We start from the raw sequence: 18,210 nt of genomic DNA, 5'->3' as shown, positions 1-18,210 counted from the left end.
AGACAGCTACAAGTACAGGTACATACCCTATATTTACAGAAGTATGTGCACTCCCCTTCAAATTAGTGGATTTAGCTATTTCAACCACACCCTTGCTGACACGTGTATAAAATTTAGCACACAGCCATGCAATCTCCAAAGACAAAATTGGCAATAGAATGGCCTTACTGAAGAGCATCAGTGACTTTCAATGTGGAACTGCCAACTTTCCAACTGTTCGACAATTTTCTGCCCTGCTAGAGCTGCCCCAGTCAATTGTAAAATGCCGTTATTGTGAAGTGGAAACATGTAGGAGCAACAATGGCTCTATCATGCCCTGACCTTAGAGATCCTTATTTATTCTCTATGTTTGGTTAGGTCAGGGTGGGACTCGGGTGGGAGAATCTATGTTTTCTATTTCTTTGTTGTTTTTGCCTAGTGTGGTTCCCAATCAGAGGCAGCTGTCTATCGTTGTCTCTGATTGGGGATCATATATAAGTTGATATTTTCCATTTGGGTTTTGTGGGGAGTTATTTTCTGTTTAGCTGTTTTGTTGCCTTCTGGTTTTTTCTACTTTGTTATTTTGCGGTGTTCAGTTTTATTAAAAATCATGAATGCCACGCTGCACCTTGGTCTCATTCATCTGACGACGGACACAACAGGCTCAGCCGCGAAGTGGTAGGCCTCTCAAGCTCACAGAACGGGATGAGGCGCGTAACGCATAAACATTGTCTGTCCTCGGTTGCAACACCATTACCGCGTTCCAAACTGCCTCTGGAAGCAACTTCAGCACAAGAACTGTCGGGAGCTTCATGAAATGGGTTTCTATCGCTGAGCAGCCACACACAAGTCTTAGATCACCATGCACAATGCCAAGCGTCGGCGAGATCGGTGTAAAGCAAGTCACAATTGGACTCTGGAGCAGTGGAAACGCGTTCTCTACAGTGATGAATTACGCTTCACCATCTGGCAGGCCGACGGACCAATCTGGGTTTGGCGGATGCCAGGAGAACGCTACCTACCCCAATGCATAGTGCCAACTGTAAAGTTTGGTGGAGGAGGAATAATGGTCTGGGGCTGTTTTTCATGTTTTGGACTAGGCCCCTTAGTTCCAGTGAAGGGAAATCTTAATGCTACAGCATACAATGACATTCTAGATGATTCTGTGTTTCCAACTTTGTGGAAACAGTTTTGGGAAGGACCTTTCCTGTTTCAGCATGACAATGCACCCATGCACAAAGCGAGGTCCATACAGAAATGGTTTGTCGAGGTCGGTGTGGAAGAACTTGACTGGCCTGCACAGAGCCCTGACCTTAAACCCATTGAACACCTTTGGGATGAATTGGAACGCTGACTACGAGCCAGGCCTAATCGCCCAACATCAGTGCCCGACCTCACTAATGCTCTTGTGGCTGAATGGAAGCAAGTACCAATTTCTAGTGGAAAGCCTTCCCAGAAGAGTGGACACTGTTATAGCAGCAAAGGTGGGGCCAACTCCCTATTAATGCCCATGATCTTGGAATGAGATGTATACTTTTGGTCATGTAGTGAATGACGTTTGTCATACGTGCACAGACACACGATCACGGACACACACAAACTAAGAGACACACATTCACCAATCCTCCTCACACCTTATTTCTGTCTCCTTCGGTTTATCCCAGCTGATCCAAGTGATGAATGGATTCACCTTGGAGGTGGGGGGTGGCCCAGGCTTTAGAAGAAAGGTGGAGAGAGGGATTGGGGGAGAGGTGGAGGCGACTTTAAGACACCTTGGATAAGCCTGCTGGATCCTCTTTCCTCACTTCGTGGTGAGACTGTCCTCTCGCACCTGGGCTACCTGGACCCGAGCCAGAACTATGGATCAAACATATGTTTGGGGATGGGGTTAAAGGTAGGAACAGGGACAGACAGACGGAGGGACGTAGAGTGGGATAGAGCCTTCTACAGGTTACGTATAGTACTAATGGTCAACCCAAGAGAGAAAACTGCATCTATTCCCTGTTAACAGTTTTGTTGTTTCTGTGCCTCTCTGCCCGTTTGTGCATGTTTCTACTGTGTGTGTGTGTGTTTTTTGAGTCTGCCTGTTTAGTTGATGGGCTGCCACCCCATCTTGTCCCGGAGCGGAGCCAGAGCAGAGCAAAGCCAGAGAAGCTCTGTAGGATTGGGGATTAACCCCAGGATAATGGCCTTGATGCCCAGTTGAGTGGAAGGAAAGCTGTTTTAAAAATATTGTCTGCCTGCGAGTCAAACTGACGCAGGCACGACTTAGGGTCTCTCTCTCTCTCTCTCTGTCACTCACTCACTCACTCACTCACTCACTCACTCACTCACTCACTCACTCACTCACTCACTCACTCACTCACTCTGTCTCTCTGTCTCTCTCTCTCTCTCTTTCCACCTCTTTATCTTTCTACCTCTTTTTCACTCTCTTCATCCGTCTCTTCATTTTTCTACTTCCTTTGCTGTCTGTCTCCATATCTATACCTCCTCCTCTCTCCTTTCACCCTCTTTCTTTCTCTCCATCACTCTCCTCTCCCCTTCCTCTCAGGTCAAGATGCTGTCCTCCTTGCCCAGAGCGACAAAAAATAAAAAAGAGAAAGAGAGAGAGAAAGGAAAGAGCCCCGTTCCCTCTCTCCATCACCCGTCTCTTCTCCTTAGTTGTCTGCTTTGGACCTAAAGTACCTTGGTTGTGACGTGATCAGGATAGTTGGTGTGTGTGTCTCTGTGTGTTATGATCAGTAGTTGGAGTGTGTGTCTCTGTGCAGGGTGTGTGTTCAGGGACGGGGTAGGGGTGTGAGTGTGTGTGTGGGGCTTGAGGATGGTAGTCACTTCTGATTTGGACTCTGTGAGGGTGACAGGGACTTAAAGCTATTGTGGCATGCTTTAAAGAGAGCCCCTGAGTGCTCTTTCTCTCTCTCTCTCTGTCTCTCTCTGTTTCTGTCTCTCTCTTGATCTCTCTGTCCTCTTTCTCTCTCTTTCACAGACAGACAGACAGACAGACAGACAGACAGACAGACAGACAGACAGACAGACAGACAGACAGACAGACAGACAGACAGACAGACAGACAGACAGACAGACAGACAGACAGGTTCTGTAGCCTTGTCTCTCCGTCACTACTTTAGATGAGTAATACACTCCTATCTCTCTCTCCCTCACCCTTCTCTCTCACTCTCTAGACTGTTTTTCCCCTTTGCAATGGGCTGTACTACTCTCCATATTCTCCTAATGGTTCACATTAATTACCACTACTTTATGAGACTGAGGGGTTGGGTAGATGAGGGGTGGATGAGGGGTTGTAAGAGATGAACCTTATAGCTCAGGGAGAGTTGGAGGGGCAAGTAAAGGGCATATGGAGGGGAGTGAAGGGAGGAAGGGATGACTGGATGAGTGGGAGATGTTCCCCTTCGGAGCTTAGGGTCCACATCCATAGGAATGCAAGAGAAGGGGGATGGGGAAATGAAAGTAGCCAATTAGACAAATGATCCACAGAGTTCAGAGTTCGTAAGGCAGCTCACTCCATGAAAGTTATTTTTTATCTCTCTCTCCCTCTACCTCTCTCTCTCTCTGCCAAACTCTCTCTCCGTTTCTCACTGGGTCTACTGAAGCGGTAAATCTGATTAGTGTTCCCCTCTTTCTCTCTCTCCATCTACCTCGCTCTCCCTCTCTCTCAGCAAGTTGTTGTTTTCAGGCAGATCGCCTATTATACAAGTCAGTATTTGACGCCCATTTATGTCTGAGGACGTCGGGAGATCATGTGGACAACGGCCACTAGGGGCACCAGTGAGCGCTGCTAGGGCGTGGTGGACGGGATGGGCATGGGCATCTGCCTCTGGTTCCCAAGGTTCTAATCCTGCGATAGTTGTTTTTGTTTTAAGCCTATCCCCAACCTTAAACATTCATAGTTGATGCCTAAACTTCACCTTGGAAGGGAGACGTTGTAATTTGAGGTTTGAGAAACATGGATGAACGGCTAATTCTGACGTGCGACTGTGAGAGCTGAAGTGAGACTGTGAGAGCTGAAGTGAGACTGTGAGAGCTGAAGTGAGACTGTGAGAGCTGAAGTGAGACTGTGAGAGCTGATACCGATATATCTGCTGATATACTGTTTTACAGCAGAGAAATGAAAGAGGAAGAGGAGGGGGGGGGGTGATACTCCAGAGTCAAAGGAAGAGAGGAGGAGTGGAGAACAGGATGGGAGGAGGAAGGGAATAATTGTGTCCTTAAAAGCTGTGGGGTTTGTGTTGAGAGGTGAGGGCTTTCAACTCCTCCATCAGCCCAGAAGAGAAAGGGCTGTTTCTCAAGGTTAGATGCTGCAGTATAGATGTTTGACAAGTTCATGAGAGGAGAATAACCACGTCAAAACATGCCTTTAGAGGGACTGAGGGACAATGTGGGTTCACATTGAACCTCGTTTCCCCTCAGCTTTTCTTTGTGACAAGCCTTGGAGAAAATCTTTACATATCTTTGGATGGATGGAGGGACAAGGTGATTTTGTGTTGAAGTAAATAACTTCTCAGCTTTTTTTACATGCCTTAAAGAACCAAAAAACCCTGGTTACGAGGCAACAGTCAGTTGTGTGTGAGGAAGCAGCCAGTTGGTTGTGAGGAAGCAGCCAGTTGTGTGTGAGGAAGCAGCCAGTTGTGTGTGTGAGGAAGCAGCCAGTTGGTTGTGTGAGGAAGCAGCCAGTTGGTTGTGTGAGGAAGCATTCAGTTGCGTGTGTGTGAGGAAGCAGCCAGTTGGTTGTGTGAGGAAGCAGTCAGTTGGTTGTGTATGAGGAAGCAGTCAGTTGTGTGTGTGTGAGGAAGCAGCCAGTTGGTTGTGTGAGGAAGCAGCCAGTTGGTTGTGTGAGGAAGCAGCCAGTTGGTTGTGTGAGGAAGCAGCAAGTTGGTTGTGTGAGGAAGCAGCCAGTTAGTTGTGTGAGGAAGCAGCCAGTTGGTTGTGTGAGGAAGCAGTCAGTTGGTTGTGTGAGGAAGCAGCCAGTTGGTTGTGTGTGTGAGGAAGCAGCCAGTTGTGTGTGTGAGGAAGCAGCCAGTTGGTTGTGTGAGGAAGCAGTCAGTTGCGTGTGTGTGAGGAAGCAGCCAGTTGGTTGTGTGAGGAAGCAGTCAGTTGGTTGTGTATGAGGAAGCAGTCAGTTGTGTGTGTGTGAGGAAGCAGCCAGTTGGTTGTGTGAGGAAGCAGCCAGTTGGTTGTGTGAGGAAGCAGCCAGTTGGTTGTGTGAGGAAGCAGCCAGTTGGTTGTGTGAGGAAGCAGTCAGTTGGTTGTGTGAGGAAGCAGCCAGTTGGTTGTGTGTGTGAGGAAGCAGCCAGTTGTGTGTGTGAGGAAGCAGCCAGTTGGTTGTGTGAGGAAGCAGTCAGTTGGTTGTGTGAGGAAGCAGCCAGTTGGTTGTGTGTGTGAGGAAGCAGCCAGTTGGTTGTGTGAGGAAGCAGCCAGTTGTGTGTGTGAGGAAGCAGCCAGTTGTGTTTGTGAGGAAGCAGCCAGTAGTGTGTGTGTGTGAGGAAGCAGCCAGTTGTGTGTGTGTGTGTGTGTGTGAGGAAGCAGCCAGTTGGTTGTGTGAGGAAGCAGCCAGTTGGTTGTGTGAGGAAGCAGTCAGTTGATTGTGTGAGGAAGCAGCCAGTTGGTTGTGTGAGGAAGCAGCCAGTTGGTTGTGTGAGGAAGCAGCCAGTTAGTTGTGTGAGGAAGCAGCCAGTTGTGTGTGTGTGTGTAAGGAAGCAGCCAGTTGGTTGTGTGAGGAAGCAGCCAGTTGGTTGTGTGAGGAAGCAGCCAGTTGGTTGTGTGAGGAAGCGGCCATTTGGTTGTGTGAGGAAGCAGCCAGTTAGTTGTGTGTGAGGAAGCTGCCAGTTGGTTGTGTGAGGAAGCTGCCAGTTGGTTGTGTGAGGAAGCAGCCAGTTGGTTGTGTGTGAGGAAGCAGCCAGTTGGTTGTGTGTGAGGAAGCAGACAGTTGGTTGTGTGTGATGAAGCAGCCAGTTGGTTGTGTGTGTGAGGAAGCAGCCAGTTGGTTGTGTGAGGAAGCAGTCAGTTGGTTGTGTGAGGAAGCAGCCAGTTGGTTGTGTGTGTGAGGAAGCAGCCAGTTGTGTGTGTGAGGAAGCAGCCAGTTGGTTGTGTGAGGAAGCAGCCAGTTGGTTGTGTGAGGAAGCAGTCAGTTGGTTGTGTGTGTGAGGAAGCAGCCAGTTGTGTGTGTGAGGAAGCAGCCAGTAGTGTGTGTGTGTGAGGAAGCAGCCAGTTGTGTGTGTGTGTGAGGAAGCAGGCAGTTGGTTGTGTGAGGAAGCAGCCAGTTGGTTGTGTGAGGAAGCAGTCAGTTGATTGTGTGAGGAAGCAGCCAGTTGGTTGTGTGAGGAAGCAGCCAGTTGGTTGTGTGAGGAAGCAGCCAGTTGGTTGTGTGAGGAAGCAGCCAGTTGTGTGTGTGTGTAAGGAAGCAGCCAGTTGGTTGTGTGAGGAAGCAGCCAGTTGGTTGTGTGAGGAAGCAGCCAGTTGGTTGTGTGAAGAAGCAGCCAGTTGGTTGTGTGAGGAAGCAGCCAGTTAGTTGTGTGTGAGGAAGCTGCCAGTTGGTTGTGTGAGGAAGCTGCCAGTTGGTTGTGTGAGGAAGCAGCCAGTTGGTTGTGTGTGAGGAAGCAGCCAGTTGGTTGTGTGTGAGGAAGCAGACAGTTGGTTGTGTGTGATGAAGCAGCCAGTTGGTTGTGTGAGGAAGCAGCCAGTTGGTTGTGTGAGGAAGCAGCCAGTTGGTTGTGTGTGTGAGGAAGCAGCCAGTTGGTTGTGTGTGATGAAGCAGCCAGTTGGTTGAGTGTGAGGAAGCAGCCAGTTGGTTGTGTGAGGAAGCAGTCAGTTGGTTGTGTGAGGAAGCAGTCAATTGTGTGTGTGAGGAAGCAGCCAGTTAGTTGTGTGAGGAAGCAGCCAGTTGGTTGTGTGAGGAAGCAGCCAGTTGGTTGTGTGAGGAAGTAGCCAGTTGGTTGTGTGAGGAAGCAGCCAGTTGGTTGTGTTAGGAAGCAGCCAGTTGGTTGTGTATGAGGAAGCAGTCAGTTGTGTGTGTGAGGAAGCAGCCAGTTGGTTGTGTGAGGAAGCAGTCAGTTGGTTGTGTGAGGAAGCAGTCAATTGTGTGTGTGAGGAAGCAGCCAGTTAGTTGTGTGAGGAAGCAGCCAGTTGGTTGTGTGAGGAAGCAGCCAGTTGGTTGTGTGAGGAAGTAGCCAGTTGGTTGTGTGAGGAAGCAGCCAGTTGGTTGTGTTAGGAAGCAGCCAGTTGGTTGTGTATGAGGAAGCAGTCAGTTGTGTGTGTGAGGAAGCAGCCAGTTGGTTGTGTGAGGAAGCAGTCAGTTGGTTGTGTGAGGAAGCAGCCAGTTGTGTGTGTGAGGAAGCAGCCAGTTGGTTGTGTGAGGAAGCAGTCAGTTGGTTGTGTGTGAGGAAGCAGTCAGTTGTGTGTGTGACCGTCGACAAGCCCACCCCCTATTCCCCCCAACACATACATTCACACGCACGCACACACACACACACACATTCATACATTCACATGCACGCACACACACACACGCACGTACACATTCACACGCACGCACACATACACACTTACCCACACACACACGTGCACACACACATTCACACGCACGCACACACACACACGCACACACACATTCACACGTACGCACACATTCACACGCACGCACACACACACATGCACGCACACATTCACACGCATGCACACACACACACGCACGCACACGTTCACACGCACGCACACACACACACGCACGCACACATTCACACGCACACACGCACGCACGCATGCACACACACACACATACACGCACGCACACATTCACACGCACACACACACACGCACGCACACATTCACACGCACACACACACGCACGCACACATTCACACGCACGCACACACACGCACACACACAGAGACAGACAGCCTTGTCACTCAGCTCCTGCTGTGTTCGTTGACTTGAGGTATGTTTGTTTGAGTGGATGTGAGAGACACAGGATTGATGTGATCTTACAAGCCATCAGGTTGAGCACAGCTTTCTCAAACATGACCTGAAGTGTGCCGGCCCCCAAGCAAACGCTGCTGTCACCTCAGCCAACCACGGCTGTCGTCTTCCTGAACAGCCAATGAGAGGTGACAGCTGTGGCATTCCCTAAACAAATCAGCACTGCATTTGGTAACACTCTGCGTAGCCTTCACCAAGACGAGAACGTTAGCGGGGGATGCTAATGCTCCAAATACTGTGTGTGTGTTGGTGTGTGTGTGTATTGGTCTGTGTGTTGACCTGGGTGTTGTGTTGGCATGTGTGTCTGCGAGTGCAGTTTACATGGCTGTGTGTATTTGTGAGTGTTTGTGTCACGATTCAATCCCCAATTCACACTGTAAGTGCGTCGGCATGGCAATGTCTCTTTGTTCTCTCTCTCCCTCCCTCCCTCCCTCTTCCTCTCTCCTTCGTTCCGTCTCTCCTGTGTGTTTTCCGCATGTCTTTAACCTGTGAACAGTCAAAGGGGACAGAGGGCTCTGTTAAGTTCTCCTCAAACCGTTACCTATTGATTAGCACCCCAGTAGGAAGGCCATCCATACACATAAAGATCCCAGTAAGAGAGGGCATTAACTGAATGAAATGCTATGCAGCACATACACTGTAAAGCTGTTCAGCTCTGTTTTGTTGAAGAGTTGTGTGTAATCACTGGAGGTCAGTTAGTGGGGTGATAGGGTGGAAAGAAGCCAAATGGAGGAGCTCTTCTAGCCTGTTCTATGACCTGTTCTCCTCATAGAGAGAGAGAGAGAGGGCCTGTTCTCCCCATAGAGAGAGAGGACCTGTTCTCCCCATAGAGAGCGAGAGAGAGAGAGAGAACCTGTTCTCCCCATAGAGAGAGAGAGAGAGAGAGAACCTGTTCTCCCCATAGAGAGAGAGAGAGAGGACCTGTTCTCCCCATAGAGAGAGAGAGAGAGGACCTGTTCTCCCCATAGAGAGAGAGAAGAAGCAAGGACCTGTTCTCCCCATAGAGAGAGAGAGGAGCAAGGACATGTTCTCCCCATAGAGAGAGAGAGAAGCAATGACCTGTTCTCCCCATGGAGAGAGAGAGAGGACCTGTTCTCCCCATAGAGAGCGAGAGAGGACGTGTTCTCACCATAGAGAGAGAGAGAGAGAGGACCTGTTCTCCCCATAGATAGAGGAGCAAGGACCTGTTCTCCCCATAGAGAGAGAGAGAGAGAGAAGCAAGGACCTGTTCTCCCCATAGAGAGAGATAGAGGACCTGTTCTCCCCATAGAGAGAGGAGCAAGGACCTGTTCTCCCCATAGAGAGAGAGAGAGGAGCAAGGGCCTGTTCTCCCCATGAAGAGAGAGAGAGAGGAGCAAGGACCTGTTCTCCCCATAGAGAGAGAGAGAGGAGCAAGGACCTGTTCTCCCCATGAAGAGAGAGAGAGAGGAGCAAGGACCTGTTCTCCCCATAGAGAGAGAGAGAGGAGCAAGGACCTGTTCTCCCCATAGAGAGAGAGGAGCAAGGACCTGTTCTCCCCATAGAGAGAGAGAGAGGAGCAAGGACCTGTTCTCCCCATGGAGAGAGAGAGAGAGAAGCGAGGACCTGTTCTCCCCATAGAGAGAGAGAGAGGAGCAAGGACCTGTTCTCCCCATGTAGAGAGAGAGAGAGGAGCAAGGACCTGTTCTCCCCATAAAGAGAGAGAGAGAGAGGAGCAAGGACCTGTTCTCCCCATAGAGAGAGAGAGAGGAGCAAGGACCTGTTCTCCCCATAGAGAGAGAGAGAGAGAACCTGTTCTCCCCATAGAGAGAGAGAGAGAGGACCTGTTCTCCCCATAGAGAGAGAGAGAGAGGACCTGTTCTCCCCATAGAGAGAGAGAGAGAGAGAACCTGTTCTCCCCATAGAGAGAGAGAGAGAGGACCTGTTCTCCCCATAGAGAGAGAGAGAGAGGACCTGTTCTCCCCATAGAGAGAGAGAAGAAGCAAGGACCTGTTCTCCCCATAGAGAGAGAGAGGAGCAAGGACCTGTTCTCCCCATAGAGAGAGAGAGAAGCAATGACCTGTTCTCCCCATAGAGAGAGAGAGAAGCAATGACCTGTTCTCCCCATAGAGAGAGAGAGAGGACCTGTTCTCCCCATAGAGAGCGAGAGTGGACATGTTCTCACCAGAGAGAGAGAGAGAGAGAGAGGACCTGTTCTCCCCATAGATAGAGAGAGGAGCAAGGACCTGTTCTCCTCATAGAGAGAGGAGCAAGGACCTGTTCTCCCCATAGAGAGAGGAGCAAGGACCTGTTCTCCCCATAGAGAGAGGAGCAAGGACCTGTTCTCCCCATAGAGAGAGGAGCAAGGACTTGTGAACCACTGCACAAGACATTTGTGCAGTGGTTGACTCCAACCTAAGTGTATGTAAACTTCTGACTTCAAGTATATACATACGTACACACACACATACACACACACACACTGTCTCTAGTCTCCAGGTTGAACCACAGTTCTCCAGGCTGTACAACACACAGTGCTTGGTTTGTCAGTAGCTGATTGGGCCATGTTGGAATATTTTGCATTGCTTTGAATCAGGGATTCTGAGGCAATGTGTGCATTTTTTATGCTTTGTGGTAATTAGTCATTAGGAATTGTATAGCTCATCTCATACTCCCAAACTCTGTCAATTTACTCTAACTGGCAAACTGTATTGGATGGTGGACTGGTTTGTTATAACCTACCTACCACCGTCCCAGTCTCCCTTCCTCCCAGTCAGCTAACCAAATGAAACTGTAAACTCTCTCTCCCTCAGACCGTATCCAGGAGAGGCTAACAGGTCAGCTAACCCAATGAACAGCAACAGGAAGGAGGACATGGAGATCTCGTCCCACTACCGGCAGCTCCTGCGGGAGCTCAGCGAGCAGCGGCAGCATGGCATCCTGTGTGACGCCTGTGTCATCGTGGAGGGGAAGATCTTCAAGGCCCACAAGAACGTCCTCCTGGGCTCCTCGCGTTACTTCAAGACCCTCTACTGCCAGGTGGGTGTGGGAGATCTGTGGAGATGTTTATGTACGTTGGTGGTGGAGGACTGGAAGTTGGCCTTAATCCCAGATCACAATTACGTGCTGCTGTCCCCTTTGCCTGCTCTATATGGGGTTAATTGATTGATTGGTTGCTTGAATGACGGATTACCCTCATACTATGTTAAGCATATTGAGTTTGTGAGAAGGCACCCCAATGGTGGAAGAAGCTTCCCCCTAACGTCGGGACAGTCTTCAACCTTACCTCTTTAAAGAGTATCTTAAGTAAACCTCACGGCGCTTGTCTTTTCCTACTAACATTTCGCTACTTCATTGAGGGAAAATCTACCTACTACAACTGTGATATGTGGTTGTCTCACCTAGCTACTGTAAGATGAATGCTCTGGATAAGAGCGTCTGCTAAATGACTAACATGTAAATGTGAAGGGCCAAACAGTAACAACAGGTCACCAAACGTACTATTATTCATCATTCAGGTGAAGAAAGGGGCGGAGCCACATCACCAGACGACTGTCACTCACCTGGACATCGTCACGGCGACAGGCTTCAAGGCCATCCTGGACTTCATGTACTCGGCCCACCTGGCGCTGACCAGTAAAAACGTCATTGAGGTGATGTCAGCCGCCAGCTACTTACAGATGACCGACATCGTCCAGGCCTGCCACGGCTTCATCAGGGCCGCGCTGGACATCAGTCTCCGCTCTGAACTGGCCGACGTCGAGATGGGGGCTGCCGCGGGCGCTGGGATCGGGGGAGGTGGAGGAGGGGTGGCGTCAGAAGCCTTGGTGTCTATCATATCAGGACGAAGCTCCTCGCCCTGGCTGGGGAGGCGTACCAGCCCGGCCAACTCCTCTGGGGACTCCGCCATTGCCAGCTGCCATGAGGGTAGTGGCAGTACCTACGGGAAAGAGGACCAGGAACCACCCAAGAGCCACGAGAGCCAAGAGGACGGTGGTCACGACTCCCAGCCCGCCTGGCCACACAGCTACCGCCCCATCACTGTCAAAGAGGAACAAGTCTCACCCTCCTCCGTTTCTCACCCCCGGGATGGGCACAATGTGGGCGCAGGGACACAGGGGGATCAGGGGGGAGGAGGAGAAGGGCCGTGGCAGCCCTCCGGGTCTGGGCGGAGGAAGAACCGAAAGAACAAGGACACGGTCAGACACATTACCCAGCAGGCCGAGGGGGACAGAGACAGCAGGCCAGGGTCGCCGCTGCCCTCCATGATGGGCGTGACGGGGTGGAGCTACAATGGAAAAGACATTCCTGGTAGGACACTCTTACCCTGGGTACATGGGAGGGTTACAGAGAGAGAGAGTGATGGAGCTGGTGGTCCCAGGTAGCTGAGCTTCATCCTCGGTACAGGAGAAGGGTGGGCAGCTTGTGCTATATGCTTTGGTTGTATCTACTTAATTCATATTTGGTAACATGATTATCTTATATCATTTTGAAAGGTAAAGCAAAATGCACATAGAGTTGAAGTCGGAAGTTTACATACTTAGGTTGGAGTCATTTAAACTCGTTTTCAACCACTCCACAAATGTCTTGTTAACAAACTATAGTTTTGGCAAGTTGGTTAGGGCATCTACTTTTTGCACGACACAAGTCATTTTTCCAACAATTGTTTACAGACAGATTATTTCACTTATATTTCACTGTATCACAGTTCCAGTGGGTCAGAAGTTTACATACACTAAGTTGACTGTGCCTTTAAACAGCTTGGAAAATTCCAGAATATTATGTCATGGCTTGAGAAGCTTCTGATAGGCTAATCGACATCATTTGGTCAATTGGAGGTGTACCTGTGGATGTATTTCAAGACCTATCTTCAAACTCCGTGCCTCTTTGCTTGACATCTGTACAAACAGTAGTACGCAAGTATAAACACCATGGGACCACGCAGCCGTCATACCGCTCAGGAAGGAGACGCATTCTGTCTCCTAGAGATAAACATACTTTGGTGCGAAAAGTGCAAATCAATCCCAGAACAACAGCAGAGGAACTTGTGAAGATGCTGGAGGAAACAGGTAAAAAAGTACCTATATCCACAGTAAAACAAGTCCCATATCGACATAACCTTAAAGGCCGCTCAGCAAGGAAGAAGCCAATGCTCCAAAACCGCCCCAAAAAAGCCAGACACGGTTTGCAACTGCACATGGGGACAAAGATCATACTTTTTCGAGAAATGTGCTCTGGTCTGATGAAACAAAAATAGAACTGTTTGTCCATAATGACCATCATTATGTTTGGAGGAAAAACGGGGAGGCTTGCAAGCCCAAGAACACCATCCCAACCGTGAAGCACGGGGGTGGCAGCATCGTGTTGTGGGGTTGCTTTTCTGCAGGAGGGACTGGTGCACTTCACAAAATAGATGGCTACATGAGGGAGGAACATTTTGTGGATAGATTGAAGCAACATCTCAAGGCAGTCAGGAAGTTAAAGCTTGGTCTCAAATGGGTCTTCCAAATGGACAATGACCCCAAGCATACTTCCAAAGTTGTGTCAAAATGGCTTAAGGACAACAAAGTCAAGGTATTGGAGTGGCCATCACAAAGCCCTGACCTCAATCTTATAGAACATTTGTGGGCAGAACTTATAAAGTGTGTGCGAGCAAGGAGGCCTACACACCTGACTCAGTTATACGAGTTTTGTCAGGAGGAATGGGCCCAACTTATTCTGGGAAGCTTGTGGAAGGCTACCCGAAACGTTTCACCCAAGTTAAACAATTTAAATGCAATGCTACCAGTTTAAATATTTAAAAAAATATATATATTTACCAGCTAGGCTAGTTGAGAACAAGTTCTCATTTACAACTGCGACCTGGCCAAGATAAAGCACAGCAGTTTGACACATACAACAACACATGGAATAAACAAGCATACAGTCAATAATACAATAGGAAAAAAAATACTAATAGAGTGTACTTCTGACCCACTGGGAATGTGATGAAAGAAATTAAAGCTGAAATAAATAATTCTCTCTACTATTATTCTGACATTTCACATTCTTAAAATAAAGTGGTGATCCTAACTGACCTAAGACAGGGAATTTTTACGAGGATTTAATATCAGGAATTGTGAAAAACTGAGTTTAAATGTAGTTGGCTAAGGTGTATGTAAACTTCCGACCTCAACTGTACAAAATGTTAGACAGTACAGATGAATTGCCTTAGATAACAAACCTCTTCCTAGGAACCTCCTGAGCCTTGGACATTTCGATAACTATGGGAGTGTTTAGATTCCTTTAGAGGGAACATTAAACCATTAGGTGTGTGTCTTTCTCTCCTTTACTGCCATTGGCTGACGTCAGTAGGTACAAGATGTGTGTGTGTGTCTGACACAGGCTGGCTTCGATAGTTACGAGGTGTGTGTGTGTGTGGATAGGTAGATCATTAAAAGTGAGGGGAAGCTAATCATGGGTGCATTAAGGGAGTTGGCTGTGAAATGGGCACAAGCGTGGTAGCAGCTAAAGAAAACAGGGTAATTGAATTGACCTGGGTCAGCGCATGGATTATCAGCGTGTCCTCGCCATCCAGACTCTGGGGTTTAGGGAAGGACTTCTCTGAAGAGGGAGGAGGGGGAGAGACGAAGAGGAGAAAGACAGGGCTGTGTGGGAGGAGTAGGGGGAAGGAGAGGAATGGGTGGCAAGTTAGGAGAGAAGAGGGGTGGGGGAGGGAGGGCACAAGAGAAAAAAGTATGGGGCAAGGCAGAATCGGAGACGGGGGAGGGAGAGAGGTGAGAGAGAGGCTAGAAGGAGGAGGGAGAGTGGGGAGAGGCAGGGAAGGGATTGAGAGGGAGGGAGGGAGGAGTGAGAGAGGCTAGAAGGAGGAGGGAGAGTGGGGAGAGGCAGGGAAGGGATTGAGAGGGAGGGAGGGAGGGAGGGAGGAGTGAGAGAGGCTAGAAGAAGGAGGGAGAGTGGGGAGAGGCAGGGAAGGGATTGAGAGGGAGGGAGAGTGGGGAGAGGCAGGGAAGGGATTGAGAGGGAGGGAGAGTGGGGAGAGGCAGGGAAGGGATTGAGAGGGAGGGAGAGTGGGGAGAGGCAGGGAAGGGATTGAGAGGGAGGGAGAGTGGGGAGAGGCAGGGAAGGGATTGAGAGGGAGGGAGAGTGGGGAGAGGCAGGGAAGGGATTGAGAGGGAGGGAGGAGTGAAGGACGGATCCGTATAAGCTTTTTATTAATTTACTTAACTATAAATTGTCTTGAAGTCCGGGACACATAACCACACACACACACACACACACACACACACACACACACACACACACACACACACACACACACACACACACACACACACACACACACCTGCACGCACACACCTACACACACACACACACACACACACACACACACACACACACACACACACACACACCTTCACGCACACAACTATACACACACACACACACACACACACACACACACCTGCACGCACACACCTACACGCACACACACACACACACACACACACACCTGCACGCACACACCTACACACACACACACACACACACACACTCCTGCACGCACACATGCATGCCCAGTTTTGTCCAAAGCAGCGTAAGGTTGCAGGGTTGGCATTACCCAGGAAATGTTCCCCCAGCCTTGACTAAAGGTGACAGGAAGTGTCTGTTTGCCGATAATGTATTTTGGCAGCGTTTGGCACTAGTGCAGCCAAACCCTGGCATTTACCTATCAGTGGTATTTTGCCTTCCATATTTTGTGAAAGGTTTTCGTTAGATCAGGATGTCAGTAGCTGAATTGCTGTTTCCCCTGGCAGAGCTGGTCTTTGGATGTGTGAGAGTAGTGGTTTAGTTGAAGTCTTGTGTGCAGTAATGGAGTGTTGTCTTTCAGGGGTTGAGAGTATTGGTATTGTGTCGTCTGACCATGGAGTTTTAGCAATATGGGCTGTACAAGAGGAAGGGTTGTGTGTTTGAGGAAGGGGGTTGGGGTTGTACTGGTAGTTTATGGAGGAATGGTGGGATTCAATAATGGCTGGAACGGAGCGAATGGAATGGTATCAAACACATAGAAACATTGTGTTTGATACCATTCCACCTATTCCGCTTCAGCCATTCCCACGAGCCCGTCCGCCCCAATTAAGGTGCAACCAAACACCTGTGGTGGGATTAGTAAAAGAGTGTGTGTTTGTGTGTGTGTGGAGACACCATCCAGTCCGGTTGGTTTCTATGACATCCTCTAGTAGTGATAAGAGAGAAAAGGGCACCTCAACTCTGAGAGTAGCTTAATTGCTTCATTCCTTATTGATGGAATAATACCTAAACACTCTCTCTCTCGTCCTCTCTCACTGTCGCTCTCTCTGTCTGTTTCTCTGTCTCTCTCTCCCCCTCTTTGATAATGCCTCTCCATAGACGCTGGCTCTACTACCCCATATAGACTTAGCTGTTTTAAGATGCCTCCTCTGAGTGGATGTTTTAGTGGAGAAGAGATGCTATCAGAGACTTAGAGATAAGGACCGTCTATGTTTATGATGCTTCCAAACAGTATCTACAGTAGCAGTGCCATGGGAATATACTAAGCATGTAAGGATTAGTCAAGAAAACCCAACCCTAGGCAACACACTGACTAGGGTCTGGTTTCAACGATGGAATATTTACATAGTCCTGAAAACCCTAGGCAACACACTGACTAGGGTCTGGTTTCAATTATGGGATATTTACATAGTCTTAAACTCTACACAACACACTGACCAGGGTCTGGTTTCAATTATGGGATATTTACATAGTCTTGAAAACCCTAGACAACACAGTGACTATAGGGTCTGGTTTCAATTATGGGATATTTACATAGTCTTGAAAAACCTAGACAACACAGTCACTATAGGGTCTGGTTTCAATTATGGGATATTTACATAGTCTTGAAAAACCTAGACAACACAGTGACTATAGGGTCTGGTTTCAATTATGGGATATTTACATAGTGTTTTCAAGACTATGTAAATATCCCATAATTGAAACCAGACCCTATATTCACTGTGTTACCTAGGGTTTTCAAGACTATGTAAATATCCCATAATTGAAACCAGACCCTATAGTCACTGTGTTACCTAGGGTTTTCAAGACTATGTAAGGATCAGATAGTCTTGATACTGAGCCATTTACTGTTTTCATGGAAATGCATGTTGACTTAAACAGCTGGGAGAAATAGGATTTGGTTTCCTTAGATTCCCTTCACTTGCAAACATCTGCTGTGGGCTTGATATCATTATCGTGGCCAGTGAGCAGTGAACTGAATTCTCTGTGTGTGTGGGTGCGTGTGTATGTGCGCATCCGAATGTGTGTGTGCGCGTTTGTGTGTGTTTTTGAACCCGTTTGTGTGTGTGACGTTTCAAATCACATTTCATTCATTATATGGATTTATTCGGTCTTTGTTGGTTTGTATACAGTAGACATGTAGGATCATTTTGAATAGGGTATGTGTTTGTATACAGTAGACATGTAGGATCATTTTGAATAGGGAATGTGTTTGTATACAGTAGACATGTAGGATCATTTTGAATAGGGTATGTGTTTGTATACAGTAGACATGTAGGATCATTTTGAATAGGGAATGTGTTTGTATACAGTAGACATGTAGGATCATTTTGAATAGGGTATGTGTTTGTATACAGTAGACATTTAGGATCATTTTGAATAGGGTATGTGTTTGTATACAGTAGACATGTAGGATCATTTTGAATAGGGTATGTGTTTGTATACAGTAGACATGTAGGATCATTTTGAATAGGGTATGTGTTTGTATACAGTAGACATGTAGGATCATTTTGAATAGGGTATGTGTTCCATGTTCAATCCTTTATTTGAAAATGTTGCTTAATAATAGCATTTGATAGGGACAGTATTTAGAAATACAATATATAAATAAGACATACAATTATATTTTACAATTCGCTACCAAATAACACTTAAATGTAACTGGATTACTTCATATGACTCAAGCGAGGTACTCGTTCTTAGGAACTATTTGATTTCTGTGTTACTTCTCTTCTGCCTCTCTCTTCCTGTTAGCTTTGTTTCGGGGGTACACGTATGCTAAATACAGCTGCTGTTTGGCCTGATAAAAAAGAACTGGTGAGTTTTGAGGGTTTTTTGCATCTGTGAAAAACCCACATTGTGACCTTTTGGTTTGGCTAGGGGGATTTTGGAAATTCTTAGGAGATGGACAGTGTGATGTGTACACACACACACACGCACACACACACACTGCTTAGAGCATCTGCTCAT

General features: G+C 48.1%; 1 protein-coding gene across 3 annotated transcripts in view; it reads left to right on the top strand.

Annotated features, from left to right (window-relative positions):
• zbtb46 (zinc finger and BTB domain containing 46) overlaps positions 1-18,210 on the top strand; it is a 218,554-nt gene that overhangs the window by 80,371 nt on the left and 119,973 nt on the right. For all 3 annotated transcript variants that reach the window (XM_090225674.1, XM_090225675.1, XM_090225673.1), the window contains exons 2-3: positions 10,743-10,968; positions 11,448-12,240. In XM_090225674.1, coding sequence (XP_090081800.1) covers positions 10,780-10,968; positions 11,448-12,240 — 982 coding nt within the window. In that variant the 5' untranslated portion in view covers positions 10,743-10,779. The remainder of the gene's footprint in view (positions 1-10,742; positions 10,969-11,447; positions 12,241-18,210) is intronic.

Source organism: Oncorhynchus mykiss, chromosome 28 (genome assembly GCF_057628025.1).
Source record: "Oncorhynchus mykiss isolate SJ-2025 chromosome 28, ASM5762802v1, whole genome shotgun sequence".
In the NCBI taxonomy this organism is placed as follows: domain Eukaryota; kingdom Metazoa; phylum Chordata; class Actinopteri; order Salmoniformes; family Salmonidae; genus Oncorhynchus; species Oncorhynchus mykiss.
The sequence above is the reverse complement of the archived record's forward strand: the minus strand, read 5'-3'. Positions and strand labels throughout refer to the sequence as shown.